The sequence below is a fragment of the Lissotriton vulgaris genome, chromosome 9 (assembly GCF_964263255.1).
Source record: "Lissotriton vulgaris chromosome 9, aLisVul1.2, whole genome shotgun sequence".
NCBI lineage: Eukaryota > Metazoa > Chordata > Amphibia > Caudata > Salamandridae > Lissotriton > Lissotriton vulgaris.
Genome location: NC_141697.1, coordinates 185,470,073 through 185,485,182, shown reverse-complemented (window position 1 = coordinate 185,485,182; position 15,110 = coordinate 185,470,073). Strand labels below are relative to the sequence as shown.

The 15,110-nt window shown below is 44.1% G+C and overlaps 1 protein-coding gene across 1 annotated transcript in view; it reads left to right on the top strand.

Moving 5' to 3' along the window:
- The window catches only part of L2HGDH (L-2-hydroxyglutarate dehydrogenase), a 173,644-nt gene that overhangs the window by 104,603 nt on the left and 53,931 nt on the right, over positions 1–15,110 (top strand). Inside the window, exon 6 of the mRNA XM_086936602.1 lies at positions 3,201–3,235. Within this exon, the coding sequence (XP_086792728.1) occupies positions 3,201–3,235 (35 nt within the window). The remainder of the gene's footprint in view (positions 1–3,200; positions 3,236–15,110) is intronic.

Sequence of the window (15,110 nt, the reverse complement as noted above, 5' to 3'; positions counted from 1 at the left end):
TGAGTTGGTGTTTGAATGGTTGTATTGAAGAGTGAGTGAATTACTTTGTGTGAGTAAGCAGATATGGGAGTGCTTGTATTGATGTATGAATGGGTATGTAAGTGGTTATGGGAGTGCTTGTATGGATGAGTGAGTGGCTGTGTTGAGAGGCTGTATAGGTGAGTGTATGGTTGAGTGAGTGGGGGTGTTTGAGTGGCTCTATGGAGGAGTGAGTGGATGTGTGAGTACCAATATGGGTCTGTGAATGGGTATGTGAATGGTTGTGTGGGTGTGTGAGTGGGCTTACCAGAGGTTGTTTGGGGATGGAGTGGGTGTCGGAATGGTTGTGTGGATGATGTCATCAGTAATATTGCTGACCATGTCATGAGTGATATAATAGGTGAGGTCATAAGACGTGCATTGTGGGGGCGTAAGGTAACTATAACTGCGGAATTTCTGTGGTTTTTTACGAGTGAAATTTGAGCCGTACTATAATCTCCCAGTAACCTTTGTTTTTTTAAGTGAATTTCAATGGTTTTTACAATTCTGTGTCCAAACTATAATGTCCCTGTAACCTTTTGTTTTTTTTTTAAGTGGATTTCTAAGGTTTTTTAACAACTATGTACATTTGCAGAGTGGTGGAGAAATGGGGCGTGCCTCAGATTACCTCTCAGCTATCCTGCTGTGTGAGACTTACTGGAGGTTCAGGAGGGGTTGTTGGCCCGCAAAGACCCTCAGAAGTCAAGGGGACTTCATCCCCCAACCAGTAGTACTCCAGGAGGTGCATTTGTAGAGTGGTAGAGAAAGGGTGCGGGTGCTCCGATGACCTCTTAGCAGAGTGAGTGAGTGAGGGAGTGTGTGTGTGTGTGTACACGCATGTACGCGCACAGGCCCTTGGGAGTTGCCAGTCCCCGGGGCTTTAGGTATTCTTGGAGGGGGGGACCAGTGCGCCCCCCCTACCACTTATTTACACAGGACCTGGCCCATCTGGGGGCCTATATTAAACGAAGTGCAGAAGCCCGCAATTTTATAAAAAAAATTCGCTAGATTTGCGGATCTAAAAATAAAAATGCCTAGGGGGTTGCGGTCTTTTTACCTTGCCCCGTTTTCATTTTTTGTATGTTATTTCTTGAGTCACAAGATGGCTCCCAACACTTCCTGGTTTGACGTGTTAGCAGCAATCAGATATTGGCTTGATATCAAGAGGGGTCTCGGATCCACCTCATCCATATATTTATACAACTGGGAATTTCTTTACATTTTTCAGCAACTACTGAACAGGTTTACACCAAATCACAAAAAGACACATCCCTGAACTAACATCTACCTTCCTGCCAAATTTGGTGTAATTCCGTTCAGCAGTGCAGGCTGTACATGTGTCTAAAGATCCTATGGAATTAACATGGGGAAAACGCGCTTTTAAATTAAGAAACCCCTGGCTCTCAACCCCCACTTGATTGATCACCCTTACATTTTCAGGATAGCAGCTGAAGTGATTGTCGTTATAGCTTACATGAAGATTCGTCGTGCAGCGCAAAAGTTATTAAAAAACAAAAAATGCTTTTTCTATGGAAACTAGGTCTATAACTATAACTACCTACCTGCGACCACCAGTAGGTTTTATTTATATATGTGTGTGTATATATATATATATATATATCACGCTTCAAGCTGCGCAGACGAGCGTTTCTCCTTCTAACGCCGCCGCCCGCCGTAGACAAGACACGGACCCAAATCAAGTGCTTAGTTAATTTATTGTCCCAAAAACCGTCAGAGACGCGTTTCACCGCTTGCGCGGCTTGTTCACTCGACAATAATTATTTTCATGGAAGGCATTTTAAAGTGACAGTGCTCATTTGTGAAACACCACGTGATGTGGCGATTGACATAGACAAAATACTGTTGTTTTCCAATGTTGTTGTTGAATACAGAAACTCATGTTGGCATCGTGCTGTATTATCTATATATGTAGAATACAAATACATGCATCAACTGACTTTGAAATAAAATCATTATTTGTTTGGAAACATGAAAAATACCTTCAATTAATGGCATTTTGCAATTTTCTCAATATCGGTAAAATACCAGAGTAACATGTGTTTGGAAAACAACTCTCTTTTTTGTCCTATCATATTTAAAGTGCATAACGTGAATAACGTGATTAAAATGTATTTGAAATTATTTCAACTCTTCCTAACGCACATTTTCAACTTATAGGTGATTGATGTGTACTTGTCTTGTTAGTTTTTGTTAACGTGCACACAATATATCATCACTAGATGGTGACTTGTTCACAAATCTATATAGTCATTGCAGTTGTATTCACCCTATCTGGTTCATAGTCTTTCAATGGATCACCCCATTTGTTAAATATTTCATTTAAATCTACTGTCCATAGTCCCATATAATCTAATATCATTTTTGTTGCTCCATGGACAAATCAACCCTAGAAAACATTCATAAAATTGCTCAATTCATATATTTACACATATTTACACCAAAACGACATCCTGTCACAGGATATCACTAAAGTATAACCATATACACATATACAAATATAAATATATATTTTCGTTCGCCTATTTCATAGACCTTTCATAAATACATAAAAACCAATATATATATTTATATATATTTATATATATATATATATATATATATATATAATATATACGTGTGTGTGTGTGTAATGACATACATATATATATATATATATATATATATATATATATATATATATATATTAAAATTAATAAGATTAAGAGCTATAAATGAAGTTATATGGGGTTATAATAATTGTGAAGTAAAGAACTAGAGCTGGAGACATCATGCAATATAAAAGTACTATCAATGTAATAACACTCCCGATATGAAAAACACAATGTAATGACTCTAAAGGTAGTAGTCTATGATGTAACAATGGACAACCAATTGGAAGGTTGATAGGGATTTGTTAATATCATCTACTTGTACATGTGAGACATGGTTTTCTTTTCAAAAAGGAAAACAGTAGCTGAAACATTTAATGTATTTATTTTTAGGGGAGATATGAAGCAAGTTCATATTACTGTGTACCAAATTACTAAGTGCATACAAGAATGCAGTTATTTATACATAAAAACTAGAGGCCACCATTTCCTTCCACCAACTATTATGAAGATTGTTATCAATTATAGGTTATAGGCTACCCTTCAATATTCTGTGTTTCTTATATGTTTCAGGGATGAAATATCCAGTTCTGGTTCGAAACTCAAAGGTAAATGAAAACAAATGTTTTTCTTTTCTTTCTAAAACCAGATAGTAAGACAATATTGCATGTGTATTCTTGTTCTTAAGGCCTTTAAAAATTGTTATCATTTTATTGAGGGCCGGGGATCAAAGTAGGGCCAGCAGAAGAAGAAATCTGCTGAAGCACAAGCCACAGACATAGTGAGTTGGTTCAGAATAACCTGATTTAGCTACCCCTTGGAGTGAAAATGAATAAAAGGGTTGTTCATATTACAGAAATATCAGGGAACTTGTTGTGGCATATATATGCTTCTGCAAATAACACTGTATATGTCATCAAGGGAATCTTAGATGTGGAGATTCTAGGAGGGTTGAATGTGTGGATTCTAGGAGGGTGGGTTGCTTGAAGAGGAGGAGATGACATGAACACTGTCCTGTGTCTGTTCGTTGTTGGAGAAATAAATACAAATTGATCTGACCTGGAGAGAAGTGTATCTTTGGATCAGAACTCTGGTGACAAGTGATCTTCACGTAGCTACCACTCCAACAACGTTTCTAGATTTTAAGGCCCTTAGGGGCATATTTATGAGAGCCTTGCATCATGCTTGCACAACACAATGTGGTACATGCATGCTGCAAAACTGTAAGTCATATTTTCAAAGTCATGCAAAGCCACTTTGCGTGACTTTAAATGGCTTAAAAGATATGGACTAATGCAATGCAGCACAAATCGCCACGTTGTATTACTCTGCGCAAGGGAGACGTTCCATGGACGTTGCGGTGGGTGTTCCCATCCAACTTCCATGCTTTTTGATGCTTTCCCAGATTTACCAAACCTGGTTAACCTAGAACGGCGGCAAAAAAATACACCTCCCCAGAAGAGGCGTAACGAGGAGAAATATCTTGAGTTCTCCTTGTTACTTTCTCTTTCTAAGTGTGCTGCATTCTGCAGCACACATAGAAAGAGGAAAATGCCTCTAAGGATTGATTTTGTGCAGGACAAAAACAATCCTGAATACAACGCAGCCACCCTTGCACTATGGTGCAAGGGTGCCTGTGTTGGCGCTAGGTGGCCTACTGAGCTCAAGGGGAAAAGACAGTAGTGCACCATATGCCTAAAAGACTGTTCATTCCTGCTCTTTCCCTGTGATGCAGGGCAGCAGAGCAAGGTGACTTGCTACACTGCCCTGTGCCACAATCTTCATAAATATGGCCAAGTGTTTATTTTGTGCTTGGAATACTCTATCACAGTTGTGGTAATAAGGAGGAAAGAAATATCTCCAAGCGTACATGGCCTGCATAGTTTAGTGATATCAAGAAATTAATGGCTGTGGGCTAGTTTTAAAACTTAGAGTTAACATTTAAGCGCTAGTCGGGCACGGAATCTAATTTTCTGACTCGTGCTCCTCCGGGCATATATCTGTAGCATAGAACACAGAGAGTGTCTCACTAGTCTGACGTCATCACTCTGCAGTAATTTGAGCAGGCAAAGAAACATAATGGCATGCATATATTAATGGTTACTGGATTTGCTTATGCGAAGCACCTCCAAATCTAGAGTGACTGCAGTAGTTATTGCTTACAGCAGTAAGCAAATTTGTTATTTTACCTTATTTGAAAATAATATTTTAATGTATTATATTGGTTTTTTCAGTTAGTTATTCTGTATAAGTTACAGTTGCGCTTCGAACATAATCATGGCAGCTGTAAGTATGGCCCCACCCCCACAATTTCTCTCGGAAGCTGTGGACTGTATCTTGCCATGCAACAAATGGAGGAAACATTTTTACTCAAATCTGATCACTATTGGTGGTGAAATGTTTCTCCTGCAAGGAAACAAGGAGTTTTGTTACACAAGTTGGCCATTGAAGGTCGCAATAGCTACGAGAGCTAGATGAGCCAGCTATTGGCAAGGGTGAAAATGAATCGAGGGATATTTTTGAAATGTTCATGACCATGTTAAAGAGTCATTTTGAGCCCAGGATCAATGTGGTAATGGAAAGGCACTAGGGGCCCGATGTAGGTCACCAAATACCGGTCGGTAACGGCCGAATTCGGCCGTTACCGACCGGTATTTGGTGATTGAGATGTAGGGGCCATTATTTTACAAAATCGGTAAATTTACCGAATCTGTAAATTTACCGATTCTGTAAAATACTGAATCTGTAATTTTACTGATTCGGTAAATCCCAGATGTAGGTAGCACTGTTTACAGTGCTACAAGCCTTCAAAATTCGGTATTTTATCACCCAATACAATTGGGTGGTAAAATACCGAATTCAGGTGTACATGCACATCTGTGCATGTACACCTGTGCCATGTGACACACAGACATGCCCTTAGGGCATGTATGTGTGCCACATGGCACACAAGCCTGGAATTGGGGTGCTACAGGGTGTCAAAGTGACACCACATTCACCCTTGCAGGATTCGGTATTTACCAATTCGGTAAATACCAAATCGGTATTTCCCATTGATACCTATGGGCTTCAAGGCCCATGGGAATCAATAGGAAATACCGATTCAGTATTTACCGAATCGATAAATACCGAATCTGACAGATTCGGTAATTCTAAAATAAGAATTACCTACATCTGCCCCCTTCCTATTTACCTACTCTTAAATACCGAATCGGTATGATTCGGTATTTAAGAGTAGGTCAATAGGAATTACCTACATCGGGCCCTAGTTCTTTTACCAGAACTCGAAGTTTGGATGAGAAGGTAGGGAACTCAATAGCCTCAATTAGGAGCCTTGCACGCATGTGTGATTTAAGAGATCTGACTGATTCCCTAATAAAGGGTCCGTTAGTATGTTGCACAAATGACCCTAGGATGCAGGAGAGAATACTGGCAACAATTCCAAATTTAAAAGAAGACATTGATCTAGTTGAAGGAATGGAACATGCATAGGGTGGGTCAAGGAGATTTCGTGGGGAACCATACGGTATAACTTAAAGAGTGGCCTACCTTAGTATCAATACAGATATAAATGGAGAGACCAGTATGGACATGTATAAACTGAGCAGTGCCAATAGTAAGACAGGTGGTAGTTTAACTAAAGACATCAAGATAAAGTGTTAGAGATGTGGTAACATGAACAATCTCTCAAACAACCCTGTTTGTTTTAAAAGGAATTTGACCTGCAGAAACTGGGGGGAAAAAGGTTCATCTGGCACGTATGTGTAATTTAAAGTGCGTAAAGTATTTGACCAACCTGAAGTGAATCGACAAGCTGTTTTGTGGGTGTCTCATTCAGAGTTATCCCAGGTGAATCAGCAGGAAGGGGTAGTGGATGGAGGCCGTGTTAGAATGCTTGAACGTGAAATTTTAATGGGCGGCAAGGGTTCATGGATTTGGCAGACTCGGGATCTCCCTATACAGTGATTGGGGACAAGAACTGGGGAAGACCATACAGTTACATGCTCTACAGCATTAACTGGCAGTCTTTAGTCAAACACCACGCTGATATCCATGATTTTATTCACGACGCCAGCAGCAGACAGCTCTCCCGCGGTCCTACTTAGTTTTCAGCCCACTCTATGCTTGGCTTCATTTTTTTCTCTTTGCAGCCAAGTGAAATCAGGATCACCTGAAGATCCATTTAAACCAGATATTTTCATTAAACTACAGGACAGCTCCTTCCCCTCTGCTTAGAAATGGCAAATCTTTCGCTTCTGTGCCTGGCCCATGGAAGCAAGCTAAAGTCATTCCCCTTCTTCAGAAACCATCTCTGGATGCCTCTAAGCCCAATAACTTCTGTCCCATTTCCATCTTACCTTTTCAGAATGATACGTCAATGGCATTCTAACTAGATTACTAGAAGACAACTGCATCCTGGATGTATCACAAAATGTCTTCCAGCCTGCGCACTGTATGGTATCTGCTCTCCTTGTTCTTTCCGAAGATCTTTGCAGTGCCTTGGATGTAGGCAGATCCTCACAACTTGAGAGTTGCAGTTGACAGGGTGTCTCATCAAATCCTACTCGAGCACTTGCAGAACATTGGCATGGGAGGTGTCGCTCTCTCCTGGTTTGCTTCTTTAATTTCTGAGCGCTCTTTTCAGGACGTTTCTCCCCCTTTATAGCTCTCAACCCCACGCTTTACAGGATGGCTTCCCTTAGGGCTCATCTTTAAGCCCGACATTGTTTAATAAATACATCTAGTCTTTAGCTCTGGTGGTGGAATCCTCAGGGCTTACGCTGGGATCATATGCAGATGATACTCCGCTTGTACTATCATTCTTGGACAATCCATAGCAAGGCTTGGGCAACTTCCAAAATGGTATGCTTGCAGTGGCAGAATGGCTGACAAACCGCTGCCTACACCTCAATGCTAACACTACAGAGATCCTCCTTTCTTGGCTAACAAGCTCTTACCTGGAATGACTGCTGGTGGCCGCCTTACCTTGGGCGTCCCCACAAACTCAAGCCCTCCTTCAAGGAGGTCCTAGCAAATTCAGTTATTGACACCTGTTTTCGGCACTTGAAAAGCCTTAAACTAATACTGGGCCTCATTGACCCTCCTACTCGTCAAACCATTATTCAGGTGACCATCTTGTCTCGGCTGGACTACTGTAACATTCTATACTTAGAAGCCAATAAAACTGTTACGAAAAGACTCCAGCTAGGCCAAAATGCAGCTGCTAGGCTGCTCTTCTCCCTTCATGAGTTCTGTTCTGGTTTTCTGCAAAGGTTATACAGGCTCCCTGTGAGCAAGTGTATTCATTTAAAGACTATCTGCACTGCACACTTGATACTTTACTCCCAGGGGGCCCGAGTATGAGCCAGGTTATTTCTTCTTAACGGCCCACACGTTCTCTGTGTTTCACCAACCTTAACCTGGCCATTGTTCCTCGAGTCAGGATAGTGTGGCGGGAGGCTCTCTTTCCATGCCCTGGCCCCTTCTCTTTGGAATGCTCTTCCACTCTCCATCAGAAACACTCCAAATCATCTACTTTTCTGGAAATCTCCCAAAACATGGCTTTTTTCCATTTAGCATCATTCCCCCCCCATCAGTGTGGTGTTGGCATTTGCAGCTTTTTCATAGGTCTTGTGCTGGGAAGCACCATTGTTGGGGCAGCTATGCGCTCTATAAATCCAATAACATAACATGTTCCAGATATCAAGCAGAGTGACTTTGGGGGCATGAAAATCGATCTTATTGGTTACACAGTGATTAGAATCAATTTCAAAGGCCGAGAAACTATTACCAGAGTATATCTGGCAATACTATGTGATAACGTGTTGGGTTGACACCACCAAAGGTACTTGGGTATTATACTCAATACCAATTTTCAAGTTATATCAATCAGTCTTAGTGATTATGATGTGAATGAGTTTTCAGATGTGCTCAAAGATGATCTTGGGATGCTGGAATCGTTCAAATGCAAAATTATATTGAAACAGAATGTGAAACCAGTGGTACATAAAGTCAGCAAGGTTCCTAATCTAGTGATGGGACCCTAGAAGGAAGAACTGGACAGACCAGTGAGATTGTATGTGATTGGGGAGATCGAAGGGACTCGCACCCAAGGACCATGGAATCAAGTTGAGAATGTTTGTGGATCTCAGATGGTTGATCCAATGTATCTGGTGCATCGGCAACCATGCCAGAATATATCGGAGACGTTATCAATGTTGAGAGGTGCTAATTTGTTCAGTGTCATGGATCTTTCTGCAAAAACAGTGGTCCCTCAACAAAATGAGGGTGGATCCATGTGAATATAGAAACAGCAGCAGGCTCACTTAACCGGGCTCAGAGCAGTCCAGATAGGCTGTATAATAAGAGAGGCGGGCTGTATAATAGGAGAGGCGGCGTAGGGTACTCTAAGTACTTTCAGAAACATCTATCCGGAGAGTGCGGGATGGTAGGCGTGCAGAAGGGAATCCCTGTTTCCTGAGTTTCTGAAAAGTACTTAGAGTACCCTACACCGCCTCTCCTACTATACAGCGCTTCTGGACTGTTCTGAGCCCGGGTAACGTCATGCCCTGCCTCACGAGACCATAGGAGCACCATCTCCTGTGCGGATTAAGAGAGCACGCTTCCTTCCTTCTACAATTGTCTCAGGCATTAATTCATATGTCCTGAAGATGATCTTAGTAATTTTTAAAGGGATCGAAACGTCATCGACTTCATAAAACTTGACACAATACTATATTGTTTTGATGATGTGCTGCGGTGTAGCGGTAAATTTCTGTTGGCCTTATTACAGAATTTTGTTTGAGGCCTTGCTTCTAGACATGCCTGAGCTTTTCTTTTCTTTCCTTGCGTTTGATATTATCCCCCTTGTATATCGTTTTGGCAATTGTTTACATTAAATAATTACTTCCCAATTGGACACACAAATCTAGACATCATTGCTTTTCTGTATTCACACGGATCCACTCACATTTTGTTCTCAGGGACCACCTTTTGTGTAAAGTAATCTTGTACCCAAGGTCCCTGACCATTACATTAGGTTCCCTTGTCTGTGTAAAACATGGATCTTTCTACAACATATCACCAGGTGGCGTTGCATGAGGATTTTCGTCATTCTCTCTATAAGTCAATCAATCAAAGCTATTTATAGAATGCGCAGCTACCTCCATTGAGGCGTCCCAGCACCAAAAGCGAGACTGAAGAAAAGAACGACTAGCTGTTCTACGCCTGACTGAAGAGCCAAGTTTTTTAGTCCTTCCTGAATCCCTGTTCTGTCTCTGCAAATCGTAGGTGGGTAGGACTGGCATTCCAAAGCTTAGCTGTCCTTGCCGAGAAGGACCTGCCACCTTGTTCAGTTTTGGCATGTCTTGGAATGCGAAGGAGTCACAGAATATTAGATCTATGGACTCACTCCTGGTGGTATAAGCTAAGCCTCTGACTGAGATGTGGCTCTATGCTCTTTAAGACTCTGAAGCCCAATGTCAGGGCCTTGAACTCTAGCCTCTTGGCCACAGGGAGCCGGTGGAGCCGCCTCAGATGGGGTGAAATATGGCGAAAAGGGACCCAGCGAATGATCCTCGCCTCCTCATTTTGAATTATCTGCAATCTGAGAATCCGGTAAACTGGAAGCCCCAGGTATAGGCTATTATCATAGTCCAAGTGCGAGATCACCACGGCATGGACAGTAATCTTGCAGCTCTCCTCCGCAATAGCTTCCTGATAGATCTTAGCTTCACAAAACAAGATGAAGAAATCTGCCGAATTTGAGCCGTAAATGAGTGACCGTTATCCAACTTGGTTCCCAGGGTTCTAGCTAAGGCAGCTGGAGTTGGAGGAGGATTGAGCTCCGCAGGCCACCAAAGATTGGATGAAGGAGGCATCGCCTGGCTGAAAAAAAGAACCTCAGTCTTATCTGCATTTAATTTCAGGAAATTGCTGTTCATCCACTTAGAAATATCTTTCATGCATTTTTTTACATTCTGGAAGGCTGCTACGTAGTGTTCTCTAAAAGGAAACATTAGTTGCGTATCATCAGCATTAGAAACTACCTTCACGTCCCAGGATTCAATAAGAGTGGCCAAAGGGGAGAAGTAAAGCTTGAAAAGCAACAAGCTCAGGGCCGAACCCTGTGGCACTCCACAGACCAGTGGTTTGGATGAAGATGAAAATGGTCGAACGAAGACCAGCTGAGATCAGTGTCTAAGAATCCTCAGCCAGGATAGCACCATCCCCTGAAAGCCGAGATGACTTAATCTCTTCAACAGGGTCGGATGAGCTACCATATCGAACAGATCATGTTGTACTACCATTTTGGACGCGCCACCATCCAGTGTCTCTCTTACTGTTTAGGATACCTCCAGTAATGTTGTCTCCATGTTGTTGCCAGCTCGGAAGCCGGATTGAGAATCATGCAGCAACCCCTTGGCTTCTACCTAGTCTACTAACTGTCGCTTAACCAACTTCTCTAAGATTTCTGCTGATGCTGATAAAGAAATGGGTCTGAAATTGCTAAGCACTCCCGGTTCCGCATTGGGCTTTTTAAGCAGTGGCATCAGGAATGCCTGTTTCCATACTGCTGGAAAAATGCTGGATTTCAAAGAGGTGTTCCAAATTTAATTCAGTATTGGATTTACCCAAGGAGCCATCAATCTAAGAAATTGATGTGGGGAAGGATCCCATGGTGAACCCGATTTACACTTCAAAAGGACTCTTCAGATATTAAAAGAAATTCTGAAAAAGAAGCATGGGGGTTGGTAGGAGGTGGTTGCTGGTTGTAATCCAGTCCAGCTTCCGGCGGGAATGAGGAGTAAAGTTTTTGAATTTTTTCCTCATAAAAAATCAGAAAGGCTCATGCGTAGAGCAGGCGAGGATTGAAAGGCGCTATCCATCGACTCCGGCATAGTAAAAGATATAGAGATATTAAAAATGTCTTTCAATGAGTTCTCAGAATTCTCAATGTGCCTTGCAAAATAATATTCTCTCATCTTAAGACGCATTAATTTGCACATTTTTTTTAGAGCCTCCTTATAGGTGCTTTTAGCTGCCGGATTGTATGACTTTCTCCAGCTGCGTTCCAGCCATTTACAGAGGCTAGTCTCTGTTCTGAGTTCTGCCGAGAACCAGGGGCCCGATGGTTTAGATCTATTAGCAGTGAATGTTTTTAAAGGGCCGATTGTATCCAATGCATTTGTGATCCATAAGTTGAATCGGGTTGAATTACTATCTAGGTTGCCTGTCAGAGATGGCAAAGCTGCTTGAAGGGCAGGTCCAAAAGCCTCCTTTGTGGCTTTCTTCCAGTTCCTCCTTTATTCTGAGGTTTTACAATTTATTGGTAGGTTGTCCTTGAGACAAGTGTCTCTTCCATACCAAGCGGGAAACATCCTTTACAATGCAACTTTTACCACGCAGTGCTTTTACATCACAACTTTTACAACGCAAACCATTACAACGTATTGCGCTGGGGGCGCTCTAGGATAGCGAATAGATTTAATTTACTATCCAACACCTTCCCTACTATCCACGGGGACTGGAGTTGGAATATACTTCATAAGCTCCTCTAACCCATCTCCATAACTCCATTCTCTGAAAGCATCTGATTTTGTTTCTTCCCAATGATCTTGCCACATCAGCAGGAGTTTATGGACACCAGAGAGTACCTAAACGTTTTCCTTGCCACCAAAGCTGGTGCAACGAGGTGCCAGGATCATAATATCCAGAAATTCTGATCCTACCGCCATCCTGCCAGCTCTCATTATTGGCAAACCTAACTATAATAGTCTACTAATGTCTTTTCAAAAATTTCCTTCTCTCTCCTTTGACAAAGTTATCAACTTTGCTAACCCTCGACCCTTTAATCTCCCTGAATACAAACCCACAGGATCATGAGGTAAACTTTCATTCTGGAGTCCATACCCAAGGTGCAGGTGAACAGAAAGCCAGGAGCAACTGAAGTAGAGCATGGACTTATGTTCAATCAATCAATCAATCAATCAGTGCATTTATAGAGCGTGCTACTCACCCGTGAGGGTCTCAAGGCGCTGAAGGGAGGGGTACTGTTACTGCTCGAAAAGCCAGGTTTTGAGGTGTTTCCTGAAGGTGAGGTGGTCCTGGGTCATTCGCAGGTGGGCGGGGAGGGAGTTCCATGTCTTGGCGGCCAGGTAGGAGAACAATCTTCCTCTGGTGGTGGTTCTGCGAATTTGTGGGACGGTGGCGAGGGCGAGGCTGACGGAGCGGAGCTAGCGGGTCGGAGTGTAGAAGAGGCGTTTGTTAAGGTATTCGGGGCCTATGTCGTGGATTGCTTTGTGTGCATGGGTGAGGAGTCTGAACGTGATCCTTTTGCTAACAGGGAGCCAGTGCAGGATTCTCAGGTGGGCAGATATGTGGCTGTGGCAAAGGGATGTCGAGGATGGTTCGTGCGGAGGCGTTCTTTATGTGCTGAAGTCGTTTCTGAAGTTTGGCTGTGGTTCCTGCATATAGGGCGTTCCCGTAGTCCAGTCGGCTGGTGACGAGGGCCTGGGTAACTGTTTTTCTGGTTTCGGTGGGGATCCACCGTAAGATTTTCCGGAGCATGCACAGGGTGTTGAAGCAGGAGGATGAGATGGCGTTGACTTGTTTGGTCATTGAGAGTGAGGAGTCCAGGATGAATCCTAGGTTGCGTGCGTGGTCCGTGGATGTCGGTGCAGTGCCTAATGCTGTGGGCTACCAGGAGTCGTCCCAGGCGGATGGGGAATGTCCGAGGATTAGGACCTCCATCTTGTCTGAGTTCAGTTTCAGACGACTGAGCTTCATCCATTGCGCGACGTCTTTCATTCCTTCTGAAAGGTTGGTTTTGGCGGTGGCTGGATCCTTGGTGAGGGAGAGTATCAGCTGGGTGTCATCGGTGTAGGAGATGATGTTGAGGTTGTGTTTGCGTGCAATGGTGGCGAGGGGGCTCATGTAGATATTGAGGAGAGTTGGGCTGAGCGCGGAGCCTTGGGGGGCGGACTCTCTGGGTTCTGTCGGAGAGGAACGAGGTGTTCCAGTCCAGGGCTTTTCCTTGGATCCCTGTGTCGTGGAGGCGGGTTATTAGGGTGTAGTGGCAAACGGTATCAAAGGCGGCTGAGACGTCTAGGAGGATGAGCGGTTGTTTCCCCGTTGTCAAGCAGGGTCCTGATGCCGTAGGTGGCTGTGATGAGGGCGGTCTCGGTGCTGTGGTTGGCTCGACTGGGATGGGTCGAGGGATTTGTTGGCCTCGAGGAATGTATTCAGCTGTTTATTGACGGTCTTTTGATGACTTTTGTCGGGAAGGGAAGGAGAGAGATGGAGCGGAAGGTCTTGAGGTCTTTGGGGTCCACTGTGGGTTTATTCAGAAGGGCGTTGATCTCTGCGTGTTTCCAGCTCTCTGGGAAGTTGGCGGACGTGAAGGAGTTGTTTATGACGTTCCGGAAGTGGGGTGCGATGATGGCGCTGGCTTTGTTGAAGATGTGGTGAGGGCATGGGTCAGAGGGGGAGCCGGAGTGGATGGTGTTCATGACCTGGGTGGTGTCTTTAGTGCTGATGGGGGTCCAGGCGCTGAGGGTGCTGGTGGGGGGCGTTGGTTTGGTGAGTGGAGGCGGAGTCTGGGCGCCGAAGCTGTTGTGTATATCGGCGATCTTGCGGTAGAAGAACGTGGCGATGGAGTTTCAGAGGTCTTGCGATGGTGTGATGTCATTGTTGCTGGCGTTGGGGTTGGAGAGTTCTTTTACGATGCTGAAGAGTTCCTTGCTGTTGTGAGTGTTGTTGTCCAGTCGCTCTTTCAACGATGTCCTTTTGGTGGTGCGGATCAGCTGGTGATGTTAGCCAGTGGCGTTCTTGAGAGCTGTCATGTTTTCTGTTGTTTGCTCTTGGCGCCAGGTTTTCTCGATAGTTCAGGATTTCTTTGATTCTTTGAGGGCGTCGGTGAACCATGTGATTTTCCTGTTGCCGGTCTTGCCTGGTTGGTTCTTTAGTGGAGCAAGGGCGTCGGCGCAGTTGGTGATCCACTGTGCGAGGTTGCGGGCTGCGTCGTTGATGTCAGAGGTGTCGGTGGGTGGGTTCTGGCTCAGTGATGTGGTTAGCTGGTCTGTGGTGACTTTGCTCCAGCTTCTGTGGGGGATCTGTTGCGGGCGGTGGTGGGAGGTAGTCTTCTTGAAGGTGAAATGGATGCAGCTGTGGTCGGTCCAGTGTAGGCCGGTGGAGTGGCTGAAGGAGATGTCGTTGCTGGCGAAGATGGGGTCGAGCGTGTGGCCGGCGTAGTGGGTGGGGGTGTTCACCAGTTGCTTGAGTCCGAGGTTGGCGATCAGGGTGGTGGTGTTGTTGTCGTTATTGTTCTCCAGGTGAAAATTCAGGTCCCCTAGGAGGATGTATTCTGATGTGGCTAGGGCATGCGGGCTGATGAAGTCGGCGATGGTATCGCTGAAGTGTGTGCATGGGGCCCTGTGGGTCTGTAGATGAGGGTTCCTCTGAGGGTGGTCTTGGGGTCGGTGT